General features: G+C 37.2%; 3 protein-coding genes across 3 annotated transcripts; 1 reads left to right on the forward strand and 2 right to left on the reverse strand.

The window, feature by feature from the left end:
• The first annotated feature begins 66 nt into the window (after positions 1 to 66).
• Positions 67 to 6,612, forward strand: LOC306887643 (transmembrane protein 79-like). The gene is made up of 8 exons (XM_079445553.1): positions 67 to 187; positions 1,016 to 1,621; positions 2,130 to 2,324; positions 2,474 to 2,696; positions 3,242 to 4,562; positions 4,895 to 5,047; positions 5,150 to 5,272; positions 5,383 to 6,612. The coding sequence occupies exons 1-5, from the start codon at positions 184 to 186 to the stop codon at positions 3,435 to 3,437; spliced, it is 1,224 nt and encodes a 407-aa protein (XP_079301679.1). The 5' UTR covers positions 67 to 183; the 3' UTR covers positions 3,438 to 4,562; positions 4,895 to 5,047; positions 5,150 to 5,272; positions 5,383 to 6,612.
• LOC306887641 (T-complex protein 1 subunit gamma-like) lies at positions 6,390 to 18,421 on the reverse strand. The gene is made up of 14 exons (XM_079445551.1): positions 17,932 to 18,421; positions 17,304 to 17,365; positions 17,123 to 17,173; positions 16,946 to 17,008; positions 16,751 to 16,847; positions 14,282 to 14,399; positions 9,476 to 9,662; positions 8,960 to 9,109; positions 8,738 to 8,870; positions 8,562 to 8,643; positions 7,645 to 7,825; positions 7,121 to 7,366; positions 6,877 to 7,008; positions 6,390 to 6,773 (listed from the first exon to the last, which is right to left on the reverse strand). The coding sequence occupies exons 1-14, from the start codon at positions 17,957 to 17,959 to the stop codon at positions 6,675 to 6,677; spliced, it is 1,629 nt and encodes a 542-aa protein (XP_079301677.1). The 5' UTR covers positions 17,960 to 18,421; the 3' UTR covers positions 6,390 to 6,674.
• Positions 18,422 to 18,796: 375 nt separating this feature from the next.
• LOC306887642 (protein disulfide-isomerase A3-like) lies at positions 18,797 to 23,996 on the reverse strand. Its single transcript, XM_079445552.1, has 13 exons — positions 23,445 to 23,996; positions 22,986 to 23,064; positions 22,731 to 22,848; positions 22,225 to 22,332; positions 21,919 to 22,048; positions 21,512 to 21,625; positions 21,249 to 21,374; positions 20,992 to 21,174; positions 20,761 to 20,872; positions 20,555 to 20,683; positions 19,951 to 20,030; positions 19,777 to 19,834; positions 18,797 to 19,706 (listed from the first exon to the last, which is right to left on the reverse strand). Exons 1-13 carry the CDS (start codon positions 23,591 to 23,593, stop codon positions 19,617 to 19,619), a joined length of 1,476 nt encoding a protein of 491 aa, XP_079301678.1. The 5' UTR covers positions 23,594 to 23,996; the 3' UTR covers positions 18,797 to 19,616.

Below are 23,996 nucleotides of genomic sequence, written 5' to 3' on the forward strand. Positions count from 1 at the left end.
TATGAGCGTATAAGCGGCACCTATGGTGCTGCAGCGCAAATGACAGGCAGAGATAAACAAGCCTCCCCTTTAAGAGACTGTCCCTTTAACAAACTTAACCTGGACACACCTGAACTTCCACTACGGGAGTTTCAATATAGTAGGATAAACAATACCGAAAAAAACAACACCCTGTGCTGAAATATGGGTGAGTACATTGGAAAGTTTTATCCTTTTACTTGAGGTGTTTCATATTCTTCAACCTGTGTCGCTCAGAGAGTTTTAGCTTTTTGACATATCAAATGACTTTAGGCCTGGTGAAGGAATCTTCTTCGCATTATTAAAACAAGGCCCGTTGAATACAATAAAGATTAAATGTGTCGTGTAGACAAGAAGTTTGAGAATAAGTTCTGTCGTTTACAGTTACTATATGTGGTTCTTCTGTTGATGTGATTTCTGTCCAAGTTGTGTTGCGGTCTCGTTCGCTTTCAGTTAAGTTCACTTATTCATCTGCGAGCTAATCGAGCTAAGAATTGTGACACTATTATGGCTAAATGTCGTAGTTTTGTGCTACATAAATATTCACACTATGTATTCTCACAGTATTGATAGATTGGGGAAATAAAATTTCTTTTACAGCCACTAACTTATCTTTTACAGTAATTAGTTAGTATTTTTATATTGTTATCTGTTTTTCATGACAACTGCCATGACGTTTGTTTTAGTCATAGTTACTTTAGCTTATGTTAATTATTCAAATCTAGCTTAAAATAGAACCATTTAACTAAATATTATAATAAGTACATTTATTTAGGGTGATATTAGTTCGTTTTTATTTGTTTATTTGATAATCAATTTCTTGCTATGCTTTGATATATAATGAATACATTTCATAATTTATTCTTCTTCTAATTTATTACATATTGGTTCCAGAAGATATCCTTTCACAAAATGTAAACCTCTTACAAAATTACTCACAAACTATTGGCAGATTCTCCCAATCTTTCATTGACAGAATTTCTGTTTTGATTCCCAGGGACAGTGGACCCGGGCCCTTCTGGGCCAGCAGCGGTGCCCCAAACGCCTCCGTGGGTAGCAGATGTGGACAAGGTAACAAAGGATGTGAACAGCTCTGAGGAGGAAGAGGAAATGATCAAATCGGCAAATATGGAACCCAGTACCCTACAGTGGCCGGAGAATAAACCCGAACCACAGATCCTGCCAGTCAAGGATGGAGAGTGCACAAGCGTGAAATCAGATTGCATCTCACTCCGGGGTGGAGTGAGCCTGACGGAGAGCGAGAGGGAGGAATTTGGCCTGAGAGAGAAGGAGAAGACAGGTGAGGGATGGAGGAGGATGGAAGTAGGGAAAGGAAGTGTTTCTGACACTGAGCTGAGAAACAGAGTGAAAAGCACCTACTCTGAGATAGAGGTGGAGGAGGTGAACATCATGCCAGAGAACGCAGCCCGGGTCTTCAGCCCCAGCATTACCATCCTGCACTCCACCAGCCAGCAGGAGGCTGCAGACCACTGGAGAGATGAAGAAGAAGAGAGGAGCCCCTTCCTTGGGACACACGGGACACATGGAACACCGCTAGAAGAGTATTGCAACGACTGGCCCATCACACCTAAATCACGTTGCTGTAAGATCAGATTAAATCGTTATGCATTTCGTTACTTTTAATGCACAATATATTTGTACCGTATTATTAATCGATATTAGAGATTAGAGAATTTATTGGTATAGGCTGATATACAGTCCTGTAGCTGAAGCAGTAGAGGATGGTATTACCAAGATCACGGGAAATGTTCCCAGGAAATGCATGAACTGATAAATATATACTTGAACGGAATGTAAGCAACTTTAAATAAAAGCATCTGCCAAATGCATAAATGTAAATATAATTTTGGTTATGTAATTCAAGATTTTTATTCGTCACATACACAATTATACATAGTATAACCAGCAGTGAAATGTAATTGTGCATACTCTACTATTTTTGCATTTAGATTGTATTTGTCATTATCTTCTGCTCACTTAAACTTAAATGTTAAATGTTTCTTGAGCATAAGATCATACCGACCTCAAACTTTTGAATGGTAGTGTACTTTTACAAAAGCATGAAAAGCCTGTCTCTTTGTGTTTCTCAGGTGGTTTCGGTGGATCTAATCGTGATGCTCTTAAACTGGGTGCATCCATGTTCACCTCTGCCCTGATCTTCCCCTTGTTGGTGTGGGGTGGCTACGTCTTCCTGCCCTTTGATGCCCCTCTGCTCGACAGCGCTCCTCTACGGCTGGTCTACACACTGCGCTGCTCTGTTTTTGCAGTCCTGCCTATTGTCCTTGGTGAGCAGGAAGTTCCTGGGTTTGTTTTGACTGTTGAGATGACTCGACATTGATAAACACAGTGTATCTTTGTGTTCTTTCAGTGCTGTATCATTAAATCAAAGGGAGCTGTTTGGAAATGTTTGTTCTGTTCTTTCCTCCACTCTCAGGTATGTTGGTACTAGGTGTGTCCCGTCTGCGTTATCGATCCTTGAAGCCACAGTTTGAGGGGGAGAGGGAAGTTAAGCAGGTGGCAGTTCACCAGCGCTATGTGGAGGACTCCGTCTCCCTCTTTCTGCTTTACTTTCTCCAACTGGCTGTCATGGCTGCCTACCTGAATCAGGATCTGCTTAAACTAGTTCCTCTTCTCACCATCATTTTTGCCTTTGGCAGGTACAAAATCCCCTCTAAACTTTTAAGACCAAATCTCTGATTTAGACAGCGGCACAAAATTGATAGTGATTAATAGGAGTATAATGAAACACAATTTAGTTAGATAAGCAACACCAAAATAGAGTTAAAACGTAAAGTCTGAACAAAAAAACATTACTGGGGAAAAAAATGATCACTTGTAAGCAGGGTTATTATAGTTACCTAAAACCAAAACCATAAAAACAACATTGTCGTTATATGAATATAAATAACATTTGCATTGACCGATGATTATATCTGTATAAAAACCTGAGTTAAATATCTAGTAACTTTCATTTTTTGGGTGAACTAGGCACAATATTGTAGCACAATATATTGGTACAACCCTACTGAGTAATTTACTTATTTTTTTGTTTTATTTTTTCACTCAGGTTTGTGGTTTAAATTATTTATAGGTTTAAATTATATTATGGATCCCAGGTATTTAATGTGCAACTAGCAATACTTTTATAACTAGCAATGACTTTTTATAATGCATTTTTAATTTGTGTCTTTGTGCATCACAGACTACTGTACTGGGTCGCAGCAGCTTGTGACAGCAGTTTGAGAGGTGTTGGCTTTGGGTTCTCATTTCTGCCAATGCTGGTTATGCTGGTGGCCAACCTCTACTTCATCTTCCTCTCAGAATCCGCAGGCTCCATCTTTGCCTCAGACATCCCAGAACCACCTGTTCCTCCAACCAAACAGCGATTCTGGGGCTAAACACGCCACATCTGACACCTCTGCTACTGCCAAATGTAGACCAGATCTATTTAGGCTTAGAGCCAGCTTGAATTGGACCATAAGAAATTTGTGTCTGAGAACGTTTAATGCAACTGTGATTTCATTTTCCTCTCCTGTTCTTTGCTTTCCTGAGTACTTTTATATCATGACCAGGTGGGTTGAAATAGCCAGAAATGCAGTCAAAGAAATGAGAGGAGGGTAGAACAAAGGGAGGAATCTTTTTTCTTCTTTTTTTGAACTAACGTATAAATAGAAGTTGTATAGTGAAACTTTAGACACTAAACTACAAATTAAAATGAGCTAGCTACTCTTTATTGCAGCCAAACATGAGCACAAAGCAGATGCAGAACAAGACTCATCATCACTCAAAAGAGCTCCACGTAGACTGGTTTTAACTCCTCTATTTTAAGAAGAGAATGTCAACAAGAAGAAAACAAAATTCCAAATATTTATTCAAGTATGTAATTTAAAAAAAAAAAAAAATGTGGTCATGCATTGTTTGCTTATTCGGGTCTATACTGTGTGGTGTGTGAAGTTAGAGGCCTGCCCAAACTTAACTCTGTGCAAAGTGTAGACATATATTTTTAACAAATTTGTAAAAAGGTAAAGGTATAACTCCAGATATCTATTAGAAGATCTTGTAAATGAAATGCTAAACAAAGCTGCAAAGAGACGTAAGAAAACTATGTAGCCTAGTGCAAATGAATATATTAAGCTGAAATTAATTTGTTTATATTTTCATAAACGTTTTTAACAAATGCAATATTTTGTGAATGGCTGTTTTTGTGCACAATTTAAATGTAAAAACGTAGTTAATTCTATATGATGGCTGTCGTTTCGAACCTGCTCAACAAGTTCCAAAGTGTTTGTTTTTTTGTCGGAGGGCAAAAAGAGTATCTCCTACTACCTGCTGTCATTTGATAGTTGAAGTACATGGAAAGTTGACGGCAAACCTCCAGCTGTATTAATAAGAATACTTTTGTATCGTATAAGTCTGACTGTGAGGCAGAATGACGTCTCAAGGCCGAAGGAAACACGGCGCTTGTCTGTTTCGGGTGAGGGAGAACTGCCCGTTTCGAAAACTGAGGAGAAACGCGTGCAATGGTAAGAAGACCGAAGACATAACCTGATTTATTACCAAATTATTTAATTCATGCAAGCAATTAAAACCCACATTGTTTAAAAATAATAACTGAGAAATTTGAAATAAAATATGCACTGTATGTTCTTGCGATTATGGTTGTACGTAAAACATTATCGTTATCTAAGTGTGCGTTTGCCCTCGGCAAGTGTTAAAATTGGCCTAAGCGACCCTTGAGTGCAAGTTGTATTTTATTGAATTGTTTAGAGTAATTTTATCTGGCTGTACCAGCTGTCTGTCGAAGTTGCGAGTCGAGTTATGTAATACCACTTGTTTTATTAACCACATTGCACAGACTCGAGGAGCACGCTCGTGCCCACTGGAGGCCAGTGGAGAACATTAGAAACCCCGCCTCAAGCCGGAGCATCCGGGATAAACAGAGCCGTCAGCGTCGAGACCTTCGCCAGGCCCCCTCAGCCTGATTCTCACGTGCAAGAAGAGTTCTCAGGTCAGCGTCAGTCTGACATTAGGGGATCTTTCACTGCGAGTTATTGCTATGCCTGTATATAGTATTGTTATTAAAGCTGTTGTTTCTCTGCCATCTGAACAGCCATGGACACAGATGTGGATCCACCAACTGATTCGGGTTATGCTGCATCAGATGCTCCAGGACCTTCCAATTTGATCCTCATTAACCAGCAGCGCCGCCTGTCCTCCAGTGATATTGTCATGGGTAAGAGAAGCAGACCTTAGTTCTGCCTGTAATGTCAAATGATCTTTTTATATGCCTGATAACATTTTGTAAATGATAATTTTTGATGTTGTTTGTTCTATTTTTGTTAGATCTGGACAGTGGAGTGGACCCAGAGACAGGAGAGCGAGCCCAGGGGTGATATCACAAATCTGTGGCATGATATCGAATCCTGGATATTGCAACCCATGACTGATAAACTGGGTAAATTTGAATGTATTTTGTCTCCCGCAGACAGATTCAGTACTTGACAGATTAGATCTGAGTGCCATTCAGCACAGCCAAAACTGCAGATGGAGCTTGTTTGGTGGTGGTGCTGAAATGCAAATACTCACTCGTCTTAGCATCCAAAATATTGTCAAATGGCAACAAACCTGTGCAGATGAACTGCTCGTCGTGTAATTTCTGGGTGGTCTTCCCTTCTAGATTGTTTGCCGTTTAGTAAATCTAAACACTTCCATTGGACTCGAGTATTGTCTCGTATTTTGTGCATGATGATAAAGCGAAAAACTGAATTCTACTGTACGTTTTTTTTTTTTGTACATCTTTTTAAATATTTTTTGTGACGCTGTTTGATGGCACATCCTCACGTGTCAAAAAGGCATGTTTTTCTATTAACGCCTGGTGCCTTATGACATTTGTTGACAAATTATCTGCAGATATTTAATACAGAAACAGCTGGTAACATTACAATAAGGGTCTCTGCACTAACCAAGATTTAAAGCAAAGTTTTGGTCATTTTGTTAGCTTTTAATGTTCATTTTTGCATATACTAATTAACATTTGTATTAATATATGAATGAACATTAAAATGAACCTTGTTAGTTCATGATACCTAATGCATTAATTACCTGAACCTTATTGTAAAGGGTTGCATTTGGGGAAAATGGGAGTTGAATCTTGATGCATGTAAACATTTAAACTGTCAAATAAATTGTGTTCTGTGTGACATTTGTAGGGAGTTTGTAAATGTTACAGCTTCTGTGAAAAAATGTAATTGCATAATCATAGTAAACTACCAAGGTGTTGAGGGAAAAAAAGTACCTTAATTTATATTCAATTTAAGGGGGTTCAGCACAGGAAAAACTCAACAACATGGTCTGATATTGATATTTATCACCGGTAGGAAACACAAAGTAACAATACCAGCAAAGTGAAGCACAGCGATACTAACACAAACTTCCTAATCCAATCCAGAGTTGTTGGAAGAAGAGCTTCTGGCCTAATGACACAAAGCAACAGTGCAAATGGCTTTCTAATGAGAACATTGTGGTGGAGAATGGAATTTTGCACAAATAAATGCTTGTGCATAATTGCTCTTCATTTGCTGCATTACTGTCCTTTCTGAACTCTTGTTCCTTCATCCTCTGTATTTCCTCTTCCTTTATTCCTTGTCCTCCATCGGTGCACCACCTGCCTGGTCTTCTCCCTTTTTTTTGTGACCAGAAACGATGTCATCAATGCGCAGTAACAGGACGGCCGTCTGAGAGGAAAACAAAAAAATCCATTAAAAGTCATAAGAAAAATCACCTCTACCTTCCTCTTGGAGTATAAAGCAGTTTTCCTCGGTGTATGCGCCGTTTTACCTCAACTGCAGTTTTGTATGTCTGGGCTTTAACTGCCAGCGGTTCACAGATCCCCAGCTGCTCCATATCAGCAAGAGTTCCTGTCTCTCCATTGATACCCCATGAAGAGTTGCCCTCCTGAGTGTGCTTGGCCTGGAAAAGAGATGAGAAACGCTTTAATGCCAACTGAAATGAGAGTTACTCAAGAGAAGCAACAATATACTGAAAAAAAAAAAAAAAAAATTGTGCTTTCGATTCAACTTACCCTAAGGGAAGTGAGCACTCGTATTGCTGAGGCTCCACAGTTCTGGATGAGTGTACGTGGGATGACCTCCAGGGCCTGAGCCACAGCACGGTACGGCCACTGCTCTACACCAGTCAGTGCTCGTGAGCGCTCCGTCAGCCGATGGGACACCTCCATCTCCACTGCTCCACCGCCTGGCAACAGATGCGGGTCCAACAGGACGTTACGACAGACCTGCATGGCATCCTGCAGGTTTCGCTCAACTTCCTGAGAAAGATCATCAGTCAAACAGCGACAAGTCAATTAACCTGTGCAAAAACCCCTGATACTCCAGCTGAGCTGATCAAATATTCAACAAATGGCCTGTTGAATTATCTAAGCACCTCTTCCTGAGGGCTGCTCTCGCTATAGAGAGCTTTGGGAGACTCTATAACAATTAAAAAACATCCTCATTAATCTTCCTCTGAGCATTGCATAATCATGAATTTTTAACAGTGGCCCCAGTCTCCTCATTTCTTTGGTTCCCTCTTCCTGTCTTTTCTCACCGCTAAGATCTCCTTGCTGGCTCCTCTGAGGAGAATGGTGCAGGCTTTGGGGTCTTTACACTCTGTCACAAAGGTGAAATACTCATCGCCGATTTTCTTCACTTCAAATAGGCCGGCTCCCGTACCCACATCCTCTTCACGGAGCTCATCTGTTCTGCTGGCAATACGTGCGCCACATGCTCTGAGAGAGACCAGCAGAAGTAGAGTTAAAGTGTTGCCACACTTCTTAAATTTCCATAACTTCACCAGTAGTTTCGTATGATTGGTTAAGGATTTAAGTTATTTTGATCCAGAACCCGTCAGTATTAACTAAAATTTTTTTTTTTTTTTTTACAAAATTCTGAATAAAATGTTTCATTAGTTTTTTTTATACAACTTAAAAAGTTGAAATGTTTAAGACTAAAAGTTTAAAACTTATTAAAACCAATTATTTAAAACTAAAAGAGAAAATAGCAAGCACATAAAAAAGGAAAATAAGAAACAAAAACAAAGCAAATTTAAAACATTAATAAAGACTACAATTGTACATACAAAAATAATACTTTTATCATTCGCTAATAAATCATTCATGCCAAATTGTAAACCATTTTGCCAAATTCATTGAAAAAGAATCAAATCATTCTTAATATGATTGTCACTCACAACTCAGACAATGCTCTACACACGCAATATCTAAGTGACTCCATTAGGCATACAGAAATACAATGTATATCCACTAAATACATTGCCATGATTAATATTTTGATATTAATTTTCAAGACTTTCCAATTTTACATTGTTATTTCCAGGTTTGCCAATGGACCTAAGAAATTAAGATTTGCTTTATATTTTGTGCATGTATGTCTGGCAAAATAACCACTGATGCAATGAATTAGACAAAAAACAAAATGTATTGACAAAAGCACATATTTCTGCACCTTGCAATGCGGTTGTTGTCCGTCTTTCTAACACGACGGATCGCAGTGATGTTTGCTTTCATCAGATAGTGCTGAGCCAGATCTAGAAAGATAACAAATTAATACAACTCACATGATCTAAAAAAAAACACAATTGCTTCTCATAAACGCATGACTGCATGAGTGCTCATATGTACCAGAGACACCCTTTTCAGTGAAGACCAGGTCAGGTTTGAGACGAATAATGTCTTCACAGATCAGCTGGATGTACTCTTCCTCCATCTGCAGAATGCGGGCGAAGTCTTCCTCACGAGTGATCTCAATATCAGTCTGAGAGGAGCAAGAGGCCAAAGATCAGTGTTCTGAATGTTTTTAAATAAGCATTCAGAGGAAGATTGTGGATTCAGACAACATCTCACCTGACTTTCACCCTTCTTGTACTCGAGAGAGCAGTCCAGCAGAACAATTCTCGGGTTCTTGATGAGTCTTCGCATACGGGGATGAGTTACATCCTTATTTACCATCACACCCCTCAGCACACATGAGTCCTCAATAATGCCGCCAGGCACCTATTCACACAAAAACTGCAATTAGGTATATTTACACATTGCTTGACATTTAATCATTGTTTAAAGTCGATGCTAATTTTATCCATTGAGAACGAACTGGATCATTTATTGGTCTTGTCGCTAGATTTGGCTCGGTTAAGATTATCCAATAGGTCACACAACTTAAGTAACATCAGAAAAAAACAAGTTATTTTATCTTGATCAAAGACTTCTGTTGACAAAAACATTCTGTGATTACATTCAAGACCAATTATATATATATATATATATATATATATATATATATATATATATATATATACACACACACAGTAAAACGAAGCAAGAATATGCTCTTTAGGCATATTTCTTTAGACTGTGTCCTACCTTCTCAACTTTGGCATACTTCTTAATGTCGATCTCCTTGCGTCCGTTTTCCTCCAGCTCAACAGTACGGACAGCATCTAGAGCAATGTTGCAGGCCATGGTGGACCAGCGGCTGAGTGCTTTGGTGTTGATGGCAGAGTTTATTATCTTCAACATCATGTCACGATTATTCACATCTACTGGAGTGCTATGAGGGGGAGGAGGAAGTAGATAAACTATCAGACTACAGAGCACTGAAACATTTCAGCCCACTTTAGCCAAACATCCACCTTACCAATCCACTGATAAAACTTAGCAGCTTAACGGAATGGTTTAGCCAAAATAAAAATTTCCTGAAAATGTACTCACCCTAAGTCCATCAAAGATGTAGATTTGTTTTTTTGGATTTGGAAAAATGTAGCATTAAGTCACTTACTTTCCAGTTGACCCTCTGCAGTGAATAGGTGCCGTCAGAATAAGAGTTCAAACTAGGGATGCACGATATTATTGGGCCAATAATGGCTTTAAATTTAAATATCGGCATCGGCCCGATTTGAAAAATTATGCCGATATGTCTTGCCGATAAAAGGAATACATTAATTCAAATGTGCTCAGGGTGTGATTAGATCACGTCAGCAGTGTGGCTCATTCTTGAAGCAAAGTTTTGCCTGAAAGGCGATTAGATTCACTGATTTAGATCGCTGCATTTAAATGGATAATGCACTTACAGAATGACTCGTTCATTGTATGTTAGAGTAAACAGTAAAAGCACATGCAGCAGAAGCAGCCTACTGTTGGCCTACTTCTAATGAAAGTAAAATAACATTTAGACTTTGTTTGATTAAATAAAGCAGTAATTGATGCCATAAAGCCATGAGTATGTATTGATTTAAAAGATCAGAAGCTATAGCTTACATCAAAACATGACACTTGTAGATTAAATAATTCTATACTGATTTATTCATTATTGTGTAATTTGTTTTTAACAAATTATGATCTCTAAAAGATTTTCAGAACTTTTACAACTCTTTAGCTCTAGACCAGTGCTTCTCAAAGTCCGGACTCCGCTTCATATCTCAAGAGCACTAATTATATTTCCTACTTTGATAAAGGCATGTTAAACTTTAAAATCATTTTAGTTTTTTTAAATGTCTTTTTGGAGATGGTCCGAAATGAAAGCGAAGGCAAGATATTCAAACTTTTCCTTCGTGACATTTGTTGTCATGACATTCAGTGAGCGTATAACGTTTGACATAATCGGGTGACATTTCACAGCTAATACAAGTCTTTTTTTTTTGTCATCACTTATATGGCCATTTGACTTATAGCAGTGTCCAAGTGTTTCCCATAAATGGAGTTATTTGCGATGGCCTGTCACTATATCAAAACTGATCGGCACAAATAGCTAGATTTTCCAAAAGGCGTATACTTCGTTGAAATATGAAACATGAGGGGTTTTTATGTGAATGTATATTTGAAAAGAACCGACCGTTTTCAGAAAAGCTATGTCCTTTTCATTTAGTCTTTCCTGTAATGTAGAGTTTGTGAGCACAGTGCTTATTTGATTACAGTAGTTACCGGGGAAACCATTATATCTGTGTTCCATCAGTGCCTCCTGCTGGCAGAGAATCAATTTGCATTTGCAAGTCTGTGGGAAACACTGGTGTCTGTCAGCAAACAAACAAAAGGCTTCAGAACTGTTTTGAAAAGGTGCAAGTTTTGAGCTATGTATTATTACTATGAATTAGGCTACTACAACTACTACCATCTTGTGCCCTGCAATAAACAATTACTCTACTCTCTTTTATGATATGAAGGAGGGGGGGGGTTGATTTGTTATGCATGTAAAACAAGTTTTGTAATAACCAATTGTTCCGGTCCGGACCTTTGACACTGATGAAAATTCAGATTTGGACCTTTGAATGTAGACCTTGAGAACCCCTGCTCTAGACCATCTACAAATGGTAATTCTTAAAATAAAATTTTAAGGTTAATACTGTATCTTACTGAAAAAAATGCAGTGATTGATATATAGTTTATTTATATTTATTTTCAAAGTTTCAATGAACTGTTATTATAAAAAACTCCATTACTGTTCATTTAACTCTAACAAATAAGTTATAGTTAAAAACTAACCAAAATGAAAAAAATAATTATCTTATAATTTCCACACAGGAGAGACTACGTGTTGTTTCCAAACAAAAGGAAATATATTGGTATCGGCAATCAGCCAAAATGAGTTTAAAAATATCTGCATATCGGCAAAAATCAAATATTGTGCATTCCTAGTTCAAACAGCTGATAAAAACTTCACAATAATCCACATGACTCCAGTCCATCAATTTAACGTCTTGTGTAGTGAAAAACTGAATGTTCATAAGACCCAAATCCATAATTAAGGCATTTTATCTTTAAACCGATGCAAAATACTAGAGATTCATCGATATACCAATATTTAAGCATTTTACCATAATCGGATATCGGTTTTGTAATATTGTATTCACCGATAAACGCCACAATCTTTTGGGTGTTTTGAGAATCGCGCGCAGGATCACCATTGCAGCGCATCTGAGGGGAGACAACAACTGCGAGCACAGGTACTTCATTTGCTGCAGTTAGCAAACTTTACTTAACATTAGGGCTGTATACCTTGGAGAACCTGGCGATACGATACATACCTCGATACACAGGTCACGATTCGATACGTACCTCGATACAGAGCTGTCTCGATACGATTTGATACAATGTGACACGATTCGATACGATTCAATAAAAATACATGGGCCAGAGCCAATTAGTTAATGCTGAACACATTTACTCAACAAACAGAACTCTGCATTTTTCTTCAATTTAATGAAGACAAAAGTGCATTATAACAAAGTGCATTTTGCTTAAATATTTGCAACTTTAAGTGCTCTGATTAATTGTACACAAATTGTATTAATCTGGAAATTACCACAAGTCAACATTTAACTTTCCAAGGGTACAGTCTGAGCTCACACATGCACAAAATCTTCTTCTTATTATTCTTAACTTCTTATAATTCTTTTTTGTGACACCATGTACTGCCATAACATATTTCACTATGAAATCACTTAAATGCTACATCTTGCTTTAACATTTTCCATGAGTTTTTTGAAACTCGCGGGCGCCGCTGCGCCCCCTAATGGCTGGGCGGAGTATCGATACTAAGGGCTAGAATATCGATACTGTATCTTTTTTTATTATATCGGTATGTATCTAAGAATCGATATTTTGAGCACACCCCTACTTAACATAGCCATTAATGCACAAATTAGATGCATTACATAAATGTCTGATATGCAGTTTACACAGCTTGGCTCTAAGAAATAGAGACGAACTCACAGAGTCACACAAGATAATCCGTCAGTCTGTCCCAATAAAGACGTAACTTTGCCTGAATTAAATACAGCCATACATGAGCGCATGTTGGAAATAAAAGCGCTGAACTTAATTCTCTCTCTGTTGTATATGCTCAGCATTATAGTCTTGTGAAGCCTTTTTCATATTGCCGTTCACTCAGCGGTTGATGCTCATGAAATGCTCCAGCACGGCCACCGCATGTAACTTTTAACAAGATTCACTCGTTTAAAACACACTCAATTATATTAACATTTACTATATAACCATCATTTTGTTAATAAACATGTAAATAAATACATCACTATGAAAATTCCTTGTTTGTTCTCTGCGAGCGATCGCAGTTTGAGTATAGTTCTGTGTAAATGCATAGATAAACCGCACTGTCAGCAGGCATTTCATAATCTAGAATGACAAAAACATTAATAATGATATAACATACCAGTTGAGAAATGCAATAAAATACAATGTTTTGTTATATTTCAATATTCCAGAGAATATTATTCAGTGAATTAACATTATCCAGTGAATATTCTTCACTCTTTAGGCTATTAAACAGCTTAGAAACCTAAAACTGTAGTTTAAAATGAAGTTGATATGACTCCTGTCCTTTGTTTATTTTCTCCATTTGAAAATGAGACATTCTACATTTATTTTGCTTATTGTTAAAATCAGTGTTGCCGCTGATGCTTTTTATAAATAAAATGTTTTTATTGTTGTAATATGAAGATTAAATTTAACAGTGACTTAATTTTCAACCTTTTTTTTTTAAGATGACTGAAAGGAGGAAAAACCAAAGTGAAGCATGGACTTACTTCAATCAGTTATTTATTTACTTTATAACAGTAAATAAATATTGGTTCTGCATATCGGTTATAGGGCACATAAATATGCAAATAATTTGTATCGTTTACAAAAAAAAAATCTATATCGGACGATCACTACAAAATACAAGTCGATCCATAAAGTAAACAGTATTTCCTCCAGGGAAAAAGTTAATCCCCTGTTGTCGTCTCACATCAAATCCACTGACATATTTGTGTACAACTGTTTCCACTATAATTGGTGCTTGATCTGTGCATATTTCTCTCCTGATTCAGACTAAATTACTTTTTCACTGGAGAAAGCAATATTATGGATAGAAGACTTGTATTTTAGCGGGAAGCAAAGGTTTGAAGATCAAAATGTCTTGATGGATTTTGTTTCATAAAATGTTAACTGTTTAATTGGAGTTATACTTCATTCTGACAGCACCCATTGACTGGAGAGGATCCATTGGTGAACAAGTGATGTAATGCTCCAAATCTGTTCTGATGGACAAACACTCATCTACATATTAGATAATCTGAGGTTGAGCAATTTTTCAGCAAATTTTCATTTTTCTCTGAACTATTCCTTTATTAAGAGCTCATACAGAACAATTAAACTGGTTGTGTGTTGGATTACCTGACATCTTTGAGTATGTTTAACATGTCATCCAGAGCTTGTCTGTATGCACTGATCACCACGGTCGGATGCATCTGCTGTTCCAAAAACTGCTCAGCCACTGACAGCATCTCACCCGCTGTACACAGAATGTCACGTTAGGATTTAATCACTTCAAATGCTATTGAACAAATTAAATATTAACAAACACATTCACTTAAAGTGCCCCTATTATAGATTTTTGAAAATTACCTTTCATGCAGTGTGTAACACAGCTCTAAGGGAATGAAAACATCCTGCAAAGTTTTAAAACTGAAAATGTACCGTGTATAGAGTTGTCTCTGAAAAGAAAGAGTCGACTCTGAATCATTGAAAAGTTGTTTTTAAAACGAATCCCAAGCCATTTCATGTTGACGTCAACATGAAACATTGCTTAGTGCCTGTCCATTTGATGGTCTTTTCGCATTGGTCTGAATGAAAATGCAATTTTAATCTTTGCCACTAGGTGCCACTTTTGGAGCAAAATAACTGTTTTCAAACTCTGCTTTATCAGGCATTACAGGCATGATGAAATGAAAATGAGACCAATCACCAGAGATTATCATCACATCACGCAAAGGAGGGGTTTGGAAAAATCGTTGAGCGAATCGTTTGAGAGTCGTTGAGCAAGTAAGGTAAAAATAAATGCATATTATAAGACAATGAAAGTGTTTTTTGACCTTGCATGCATGTCAACCTTTTGTGGGGCATCCCAAAACCAAAATATGAAACTTTCATTACCCATAATCAGTGGTGGACGAAGTACACAAATCAAGTACTTGAGTGAAAGTACAGATACGTATTATAAAATATTACTCCAGTAAAAGTACTGCTTTTTCAATTTTACTCAAGTGAAAGTACAAAAGTACTCAATTTTTTATGTACTTAAGTAAAGTACTGATAGATTTATTTTGCAATTTTATATAGACTACTTGATTTAATTTTATATTAGCGCATATTTTTATAATCCTACTGCTCAAAATACCTGGGATTTTCCCAAAATAACCACTATATGGAGTCAAGATATATATTTTGTTGTTGATATGGCCTATGTTGATGAGAGTGATGTAGTAATGTTCACTGTGAAGCTTACATTGTAATGAACCTGAGAGAAAACTGATCTGACCATCTAATTTTCACCAGTAAGAAAAAAATGTTTTAAAGCTTGTTGTTTTGCAGAATGTCACATATGACACGAGAATAAGGTCTGAAGTTAGGAAGAACATTTAAAGGAAAATATAATTATATTTTCATAATTTTTTTTTTCTTCTCAAACCGTGTTTGTGGTGTAAAAACACCCCTGGCCAAATGCCCCTAGAGGGCCTCACTTCACACTTTTATAATTACTGTAGTTGCCATGTTCTGTTCCCTCAGATGGAATCTATCTAGGTGGTTGAATAAAAATATTTGGACTTTATATCTAAAAATTTCCTCAACTTGGCACCAGCAAGCTTGCTTGGTTATGAATAAACATTCATATCCGTCTACTCGGCTAGTTGATCTAAACAATATAAAAATGTATACTGTTGATAAACAATATAAAACATAGGGCTAGATGCGTAGCATTTTAATAAAACTGCTAACGTTACAGCAGCGGGGAATATGAACGTGCATCAGTTATTTTATTTAATCTGTGTTATTTTAATGTTTCATTTTTTGACCTAAAACATAGAGACACTGTCATTGATCTGTTTGCATTCAAGCATTTCAGTGGGCTTAAATAGATCACCCTTTACAGCAGATTTGATGTAAATATGATTTTCAGTTACAATAATGAATCCTAAAATTTGACATTAGTAACTTACTTTTAGCGGCATCAGTTGCGCGCGCGGGCGCTCACAAGATCTCCAGTGTTTACTTGTGAGTTGAGTTCACTGGAGACTCGCTCTAAACGGATCGTTTGAATCAGTGAGTTGTCGACTCGAGAACAGCTGCAATCGGATCATTCCAATTCGTGAATGAATCGTTTGTTGCGATTTGCAAACCGATTTAACAGGTTCATTAAAAAGAATCAGTTTGTTCATGAATCAGACACCGCTTCTGCATCTCGGAGCTCGTGATATATTTTGAGTAACGATGTGTTTTATGAAATGTAGTGAAGTAAAAAGTACGATCTTATGCTTTGGAATGTAGTGAAGTAAAAGTAAAAGTTACTCAAAATAAAACTACTCCAGTAAAGTACAGATACTTGAAAAATTTACTTAAGTACAGTAACGAAGTAAAGGTACTTCGTTACTGACCACCACTGCTCATAATAGGGTCACTTTAATTATTACTTGTCAACTTCTTACAATTATTTTTACCTAATAATAATTATTAATAATATAATGAATTATTTATATGTAACTAAACTAGAAAAGTTAGTATTCAAGAATACATTTAATCAAACACCTACATCATTCAGTTTCACAGACTCCGTGAACTGACAGGGAGAACACAAATGACCCTCACCCAGAATAATTACAGAGGTGGTCCCATCTCCAACCTCCTCATCCTGTGCGCGGCTGATCTCAATCATGGACTTGGCAGCAGGGTGCTGGACCTGGATCTGAATGCCACAAAAGAGAGAGAACATTTTATTAACATTCAATAAATACAAAACCTACATTTTGTTTTATAAAGTTACGGAGTGGTATTCATAATCACCTCTCTCAGAATGGCATTGCCATCATTGGTCATGACTATACCACCCATGGGATCCATAAGCATCTGCGCACGAACAAAACATTTCATCAAACATCTCTTTAGAGCAATATCACAAGTTTCATCTTACAATAAACAATGCACCAAAATATAAGCGTGGACTAAACACCAGAAACACACCTTCATCATAGCCCTTGGTCCCAGACATGTCCTGATGACATCTGCTATGGTCTGAAAGGAGGATGAAGCAGCAGTTTAGTGATTTTGTCTCATCTGACATGTCTTTCAAGAAAATAAATAAATAAATATATATATATATATATATATATATATATATATATGTTATATAAAACAGGCCCACCTTGGCCGCAGTGATGTTTCCAATCTGGACCTTTCGTCCAGACTCTCTCTTGATGTTCTGACCTGTTACAACCAGAAACCGAGCCAATGTGTTAAATCAAATTAATATGATTAATTTTATTAGTTTAGAAAATAAAAATGATAAAACACGTTTAAAATCCAACACAAATTAAATATTTGACGTGCTAGCTGAGAAAATATCAATAATGTTATGTGTCTACGCATATGAAGAGGGTGCAGCTCTGGTCAGCACACCCTCTGTGCCGTTAGCCTTGTGCTAACTAATTCATTACTTTAAAAGACAGAACCGACTGCCCCATAAAGCCAGCAAATGACCGAGAACTGCGCAGCGCTAGCTTTATTATTGACTGTGCAACTTATGGTGCAATATCTTAAACAATATTATTATTAATAAGCATTGTTAGCTACGAGGCTAACACAATGACTAATCTGAACACTCTCATGAGCTTGTCAGACACGCGAGGCCCCCGTGCCACACTAGTTAGCTTAGCATTCTAGCACCCACGCATGAATAAAACTCGTATTCACACCGTTACCGAGTCCAGCAGCGGCTCATATGAAAGCTACACTTGCGCATTTTCAGATGGAATAATGAAATAAGCACTCACTAAGCACGAGAACCGGTCGGCCCATCATATTTGCGGCGTGGTTTAGCTCACCGGTACCGGACAACGAGCAAAATGGTAAGAGGAGAGGATGCACAAGGCGTGGCTGGGGACTCAGCCACACAGTGGACCAATGAGCAACCGAGACGCCTTTGACATACACATATCTCCACCAATCAAAGAAAGCTCAGCAACGCTAGTGGGTGGGTGAAGAATGAAGCAGAACTGAAAAGTTCTCGAAAGAATCCTGTAATAGCCGTCAGGATGATTTCCTAGATAAAAACGTATTTTTTTCTTACAAGTAATTAAACGCTTACTTTTAGATTTATAGAGAGAAAAGCTAAATCTACATTTTGTTAAACAGTATACTATTTTATATTATCTAAAAATAATAGTTTATATTAAAACAAAATCGAAGAAATATATATCAAAATGTATGCCAACGCCTCACGTCTACAGTGTAAAATAATTTTAATGAAAAAAAAATTACAGTAAAAACTCTGAAATGGTTAATCAGGTTAAATTACCATATAAGGTAATATTAAATTCATGTACTAAAACTTAGGTATAAACTAATAAATACATTTACTTAGAATAATATCAATAAGTAAATAATATTAGAATATTATTCATAATAATATAGTATTTTTAAAGTAAAAATATATTACCCATTACTGATTTATAAAGCAAATAATGTTTAAGACTATGTCTATATTTTTTCTATAATTAATTATATTTTTAATATTTCACATTTTATCATAAATATAACTGGTTTTGTTTAAAATGGAAAAAAAGAGCTCATCTTACTATGTAACCTTTCGAACAGTACTACAAATATACAACAAAAATATGCTACAATACACACAATTAGGTGTCTGTCCATTTTTTATTATGACTGCAAACACAAAACACTCCCCTTTTTGATGACATAAACAGTTCAAGAAGTAAGTGTCAAACTTCTAAAAGATTACTATCCTGGGAGCAGATGTTAATGTCTCACATCCTCGCATGTATGGATGGAGGACGTGATCCAAGACCCTTACAGACGTTTGATTTGACATGACAGACATTAGGAGGTAGTAGAGGTACCCCAATTCTTTTCATAGACTGTTACTGCACAGTCATCCACTGCTTACAGAATCTCTAACACATCCTGTAGACTTGAAACAAAGTTTAATAGTAACATCTGAATGGACTATGAAGAGATTGTGTAATTAATGTACCAAAGCAGTAACAAATTTCAAAATTTTGTAAACAAGCCAGCAGTAAGGAGTAAGGTACAAACTTCTTAACTTAAAAGCATTCAGTCAGTGGAACAGTTTAGGATGCTACAGTAACATGTTTGTGATGTGACCTATAAACACAGTCTCTCTCTTTAAATAAAGAGACAGGAAATTAGCATATTTCGCATATGCAGTACATTTTGTTATAAAACACAGAGAATAAAAAAAAAACGGAGGCAACTTGGCAGCAGACTGTAAAATAACTGATGTAAAAACAGTATTTTAACTATAAACTACATTCCTTATGTGTCCAGTAGTGTATTTACTAACATTTTAAAAAGTGATGCATTTTATCATGTGCTTCGATGATCCCAATTGATGTCATGAACAGCTGTGAGTGACATATTTGGCTGAAATGGTTTTGTGTATTTCTCCACCTGTTAAATTCAGCATCTTATTTTTTGTTTACAGTTCATCCCTTGATTCGTCTAAGATGAGCGGATTTGTGGCCTCTTTCTTCAGGAAGGTGATGAAGTCACTAACCTCACGACCACCCTGTGGGACAAAAATGTTACGTAACATTGTAGCAATTTGTCTGTGTGTCTGTGTGTGTGTGGTGATTCACCTCATATCGCTGTGGCTGGTCTTTTTGTCCAGAGGGCACAAAGTAAATGGTTGGAAATCTGCAGTTTAGGCAAAACAGGTGATGAATCAAGAAGAAAAACAGCTGAATGTCACAGAATGTTTGTTGTAATGAACTATAAATAGATCAGAGACATAAAGAGAAACAGATTGTTACCCTTGAACATCATAATTTGGAGGCACATCATTAGCAGTGGTGTCCATTTTAGCAATTACAATGTTGGGGTCCCCAGAAAGCTAAGACAAACACAAAATAAAATCCAAATAATGAGCATTATGGGCCTACAGTAGCATTATTTTGGGCATATACTACTGCTTGGGGTCAGTGAGATTTTTTTTTTTTTTTAAAGAAATTAACGTTTTCATTCATTCATCACATTTGTAATGAATTAAGACATTTGTAATGTTCTGAGAGAAAAAAAAAACTGTATTTCAAATAAATGCTGTTCTTTTGAACATTCTATTCAGCAAAAAGTCCTGGAAAAATACATATACAATACAATAACATTGATAATAATAAATTATTATGGAAATTCAGCTTTGCCATCACAGGAATAAATGTATTCAAATATAAAAGTTATTTTAAATTGTAATAATATTTCACATTATTATTCGTTTTACCAAATTTTTGTCAAATAAATGCAGCCTTTGTAACTTACTTCATGAACATAAAAAAAAAAATCTTAATGACTCTAAAAACCGCAGCCTTCTGATGAAAAATGAAAAATGCTTTATATTATATACACATTGTGTTAACAAACCTTTTCTCCAAGCTCCTTGTATACGGGCTCCAGGTTCTTGCAATGGCCGCACCAGGGAGCGTAAAATTCAACCAACACATCCTTCTCTGGATCATTCACGATCTCGTCAAATGTGTCAGCAACAAGAACCTGTGGAACCACATACGTGATGAATACCAGAAAACTTAAAAAAATAAAATAAAAAACATCTCTGTGGGTGCACTTACCTTGACAGGGTCATCATTGGACATCACTGGAACAGGCTCAGATTTCACATATCGCTTCAATCTTTTAGCAAAGTAATCCTCCAGGAACCTCTCCAAGGACTTGCCATCTCGCCTACAGAACCAAACACAGAATGAGCTTCTAAAGCCCTTTCTCAAATCTACTGATTATTTCTTACTGGATGTAAAACAGAAAAGCACTGTGTGTATAGACTAGTGTTTTGTAAAACTTACGTGAATTCTTCCTGCATGGAGTACTTGTGTCCCTCTCTCGTCCGGATTGTGACAAGGGGAATGTCTCCTCCCTCAGATGAACCCAAACCAAACTCCTCCTCAAGCTCATCCTGGAACTCCTGTCGATCTGCCACGGCAAAACTCAGACCTCGATCCTGGAACTGTGTTGCCACCTTCATTATTCTGAAAGAGACAATGAGAAATTTACAGGCATAAAAAGAACAAATATACTGATATTCCCAAGATTGGGTGCTCACCTGTTCCTCCAGTAGTTTGTGCCTTTGAGATTTCGTAAGTAATCTACATTGTAATATGCTGTAAGCAGATCACTTCCTCTCAGAATGTCCCTATTTTCTGTGGTCAAATGTGGACAGAGACCAAATCTAGCAAATCAAGCAGAGTGAATTGAAAACAACAAGACCAAGAATCATAATCACAATAAATCAAATTGCATTTTTAAATGGAATTCCAACTGTTTGACCAATCACCCATAAAATATACAATCATAAAAGAAACTTACACGTTGTCTCTGAAGAACGTACGGAGAGAGGAATAAGAAATGGATTCTGTGTATTTCGCCACATTTTCCTCAAACTTGCTGTTTAAACGAGGGGGACGAAACAGCAGAACACACCTGAATGGAAAAGACAAAGCGAAGAAAAAGCTCACAATCTTTTGAGACATTTAATAATGTACAGTTCATCTTGATATACCCAATATTAACATTTTATGTAATTAAAACTGACATTTCATAGCCTATATGATGGGTGTATAACCCTCATAGCTCACCTTAAAAGTACCTAAGAAATACTTCTGCCTATATAATTTTTGAGTTAGGTCCTTTTTAGGTTAGCACTACATCTGACAGCAAATAAAACCTGATCATAGTAGTCACTCAGTTTCCTTCATGCTCTGTGTCATACATACTCTCCATCTACGCCGTATTTCAGGCCTGTTCCCACATCAGTGGAATGAGCAAATCGATAGCTGTCCCTCAGGGCGCTGGAGACCTTCAGAAACTCTGCGAGCTGTGCACTGTCTTCCCCAGAGAAGAAGCCTGAGCAAAACCATGAACAAAGACACAAGAGGGCAAAACATGAAAGGAGAGAACTTAAGCCTCCCTCAGTTCCAAGAGAGATTAAAATGAATGCAGAAGTCAAATATGATTTGTTTTGAGCTTCTGCTGCGGAAGCGATTTAAGATGTTTTGGCAGGTTTTACAAATTCAACTCACCCACCACACTGGCCTCGTAGTTGTCGACAAAAGAATCCAAATCCGCCTCACTGAGCAGAGACACAGAACTTGGACCTGCTTGCTTTTTCATGTAGCTCACAATGCCATCTGTTTCAGATCAAGTTATAGGTACGTAAGACACAAAAATAACAGCCAAAAGATAACAACAATATAAAACACATTGCCATTCAAACGTCTGATATCAATAAGGTTTTTTAAAAGAAATCAATACATTTAAATTGATCAAAAGTGGCAGTAAGGAGATGCATAATGGTACAGGAACACGATTTCCACAAAAATATCAAGCAGAAAAATTAAAGTTTTCAACAAGAAATCTTTCTTGAGCATCAAAACCGCAAATTACATTTATTTCTGAAGGATCGTGTGACACTGAATACTTAAGTAATGGCAGCAGAAAATTCAGCTTTGCCCTTACAGAAATAAATGAATGTTATGATATATTTGCCTTTTGAACAGTACTGTATGTATGGACACAAAACATTAACCTGCTGTTCTGGGGCCATCATAAGATCCAGCTTCCTCTCCATTGCGGAAGATTTTAAGGGTGGGATACCCATTCACTCCAAAACGCTCACACGTCTCAGAGTTCACGGTGCAGTCCACCTGATCAAACATCGGGAAAGAGACACACTCACTAAGCACATATAAAAACATAATCTTGCAGGTTGACTCACCTGCGTAACATAAGAGAGACTAAAGATTTGAGCTGGGTAATAGAACTGGTGTCCATCACTCCTCACCTTTGCCAGAGGCAGTGTCCCTTTCAGCTTTGTGGCAGCAGCCTCATATTCCGGAGCAAGCCGCTGACAATGACCACACCTGTGGTAACATCATACCAGGGATATTAATGATACATAAAGGCATTGTACTATTTAACTGCAATGGCAGCTAGATAGTTTCAGCTTCAGACAGATCTTATGGAGAAAATCCCTAATGTTATTGTTTAAATGAGAGAATTGTGCATTTGCATCATAATTTAGGTTCATGCACCTCCATACATCATAATTTAGATTTATGCACTTCTTGCATTAACAACCATTGTCATTCTCTACATAATCCAGACATAAACAAGAAAAACCCAATTTACGCTCTGGTCGCTGTATTAATAGTTCATTACAACCAAACTACAACCTGCCTTCAGATGGAATTATGCTTTTATACAATTATAACAAATAGCCTACATCTTATCTGGGACATACCAAGGTGCGAAGAACTCCACCAGCAGAGTCTCATGCATGTCTGCGCTCCGGTCAAAGTCAGAGTCTCCGAGCTCGAGCACATCGCTGCCCTCCACACACCACACAGTCAGTACCAGACAGATGATAATGCTAAACCGACGTAAACGCATTTTTACTCGTGTCAGCAGAGACTAGAGACGCGTGAATGTTGAACTTGGCCCCGCTGCGCGAGTAGCAGATGTATGGATCGCCTGAAGGTCCACAAAAGCACCGTTCTCTTGCCAGAGCGCGTTTGATAAATTCAGTGCACTGGAGCAAGGCCTTTACTTGGTATAACGTGCTTCCGGTCGCGTGGTGCTGCTGCTGCTGCAGCACATGGGATTTTTTACCCTCTAATCATTTAATCTTTTAGATACGGCTGGTTTATGAAAATCAATAAAGTGTTTAAAGACCATAAGTCAAAGGAGGGGAAGGTATGCAGTGATTTATTTTAGCACTAGGGGTCACCATTATATATACAGACACAGATAAGAAGAGGCTAAAGGTTGCTTTTTCGAGATTTTGACTTGGACT

This window comes from Barbus barbus (assembly GCF_936440315.1).
Source record: "Barbus barbus genome assembly, chromosome: 21".
NCBI lineage: Eukaryota > Metazoa > Chordata > Actinopteri > Cypriniformes > Cyprinidae > Barbus > Barbus barbus.

Excerpts from the sequence above, each read along its gene's own strand:
- LOC306887643 (XM_079445553.1), top strand. Across the intron at positions 1,622-2,129 it reads CACACCTAAATCACGTTGCT|GTGGTTTCGGTGGATCTAAT; the intron begins GTAAGATCAGAT and ends TGTGTTTCTCAG. Across the intron at positions 2,325-2,473 it reads AGTCCTGCCTATTGTCCTTG|GTATGTTGGTACTAGGTGTG; the intron begins GTGAGCAGGAAG and ends CTCCACTCTCAG.
- LOC306887641 (XM_079445551.1), bottom strand. The coding sequence starts at position 17,959 with ATGATGGGCCGACCGGTTCTCGTGCTTA. Across the intron at positions 17,366-17,931 it reads CCGACCGGTTCTCGTGCTTA|GTCAGAACATCAAGAGAGAG; the intron begins GTGAGTGCTTAT and ends TGGTTGTAACAG. Across the intron at positions 7,009-7,120 it reads GAGTGCTCACTTCCCTTAGG|GCCAAGCACACTCAGGAGGG; the intron begins GTAAGTTGAATC and ends TCTCTTTTCCAG.
- LOC306887642 (XM_079445552.1), bottom strand. The coding sequence starts at position 23,593 with ATGCGTTTACGTCGGTTTAGCATTATCATCTGTCTGGTACTGACTGTG. Across the intron at positions 20,031-20,554 it reads ACAAGGAGCTTGGAGAAAAG|CTTTCTGGGGACCCCAACAT; the intron begins GTTTGTTAACAC and ends TGTTTGTCTTAG. Across the intron at positions 19,835-19,950 it reads CCAAATTATGATGTTCAAGG|ATTTCCAACCATTTACTTTG; the intron begins GTAACAATCTGT and ends CCTAAACTGCAG.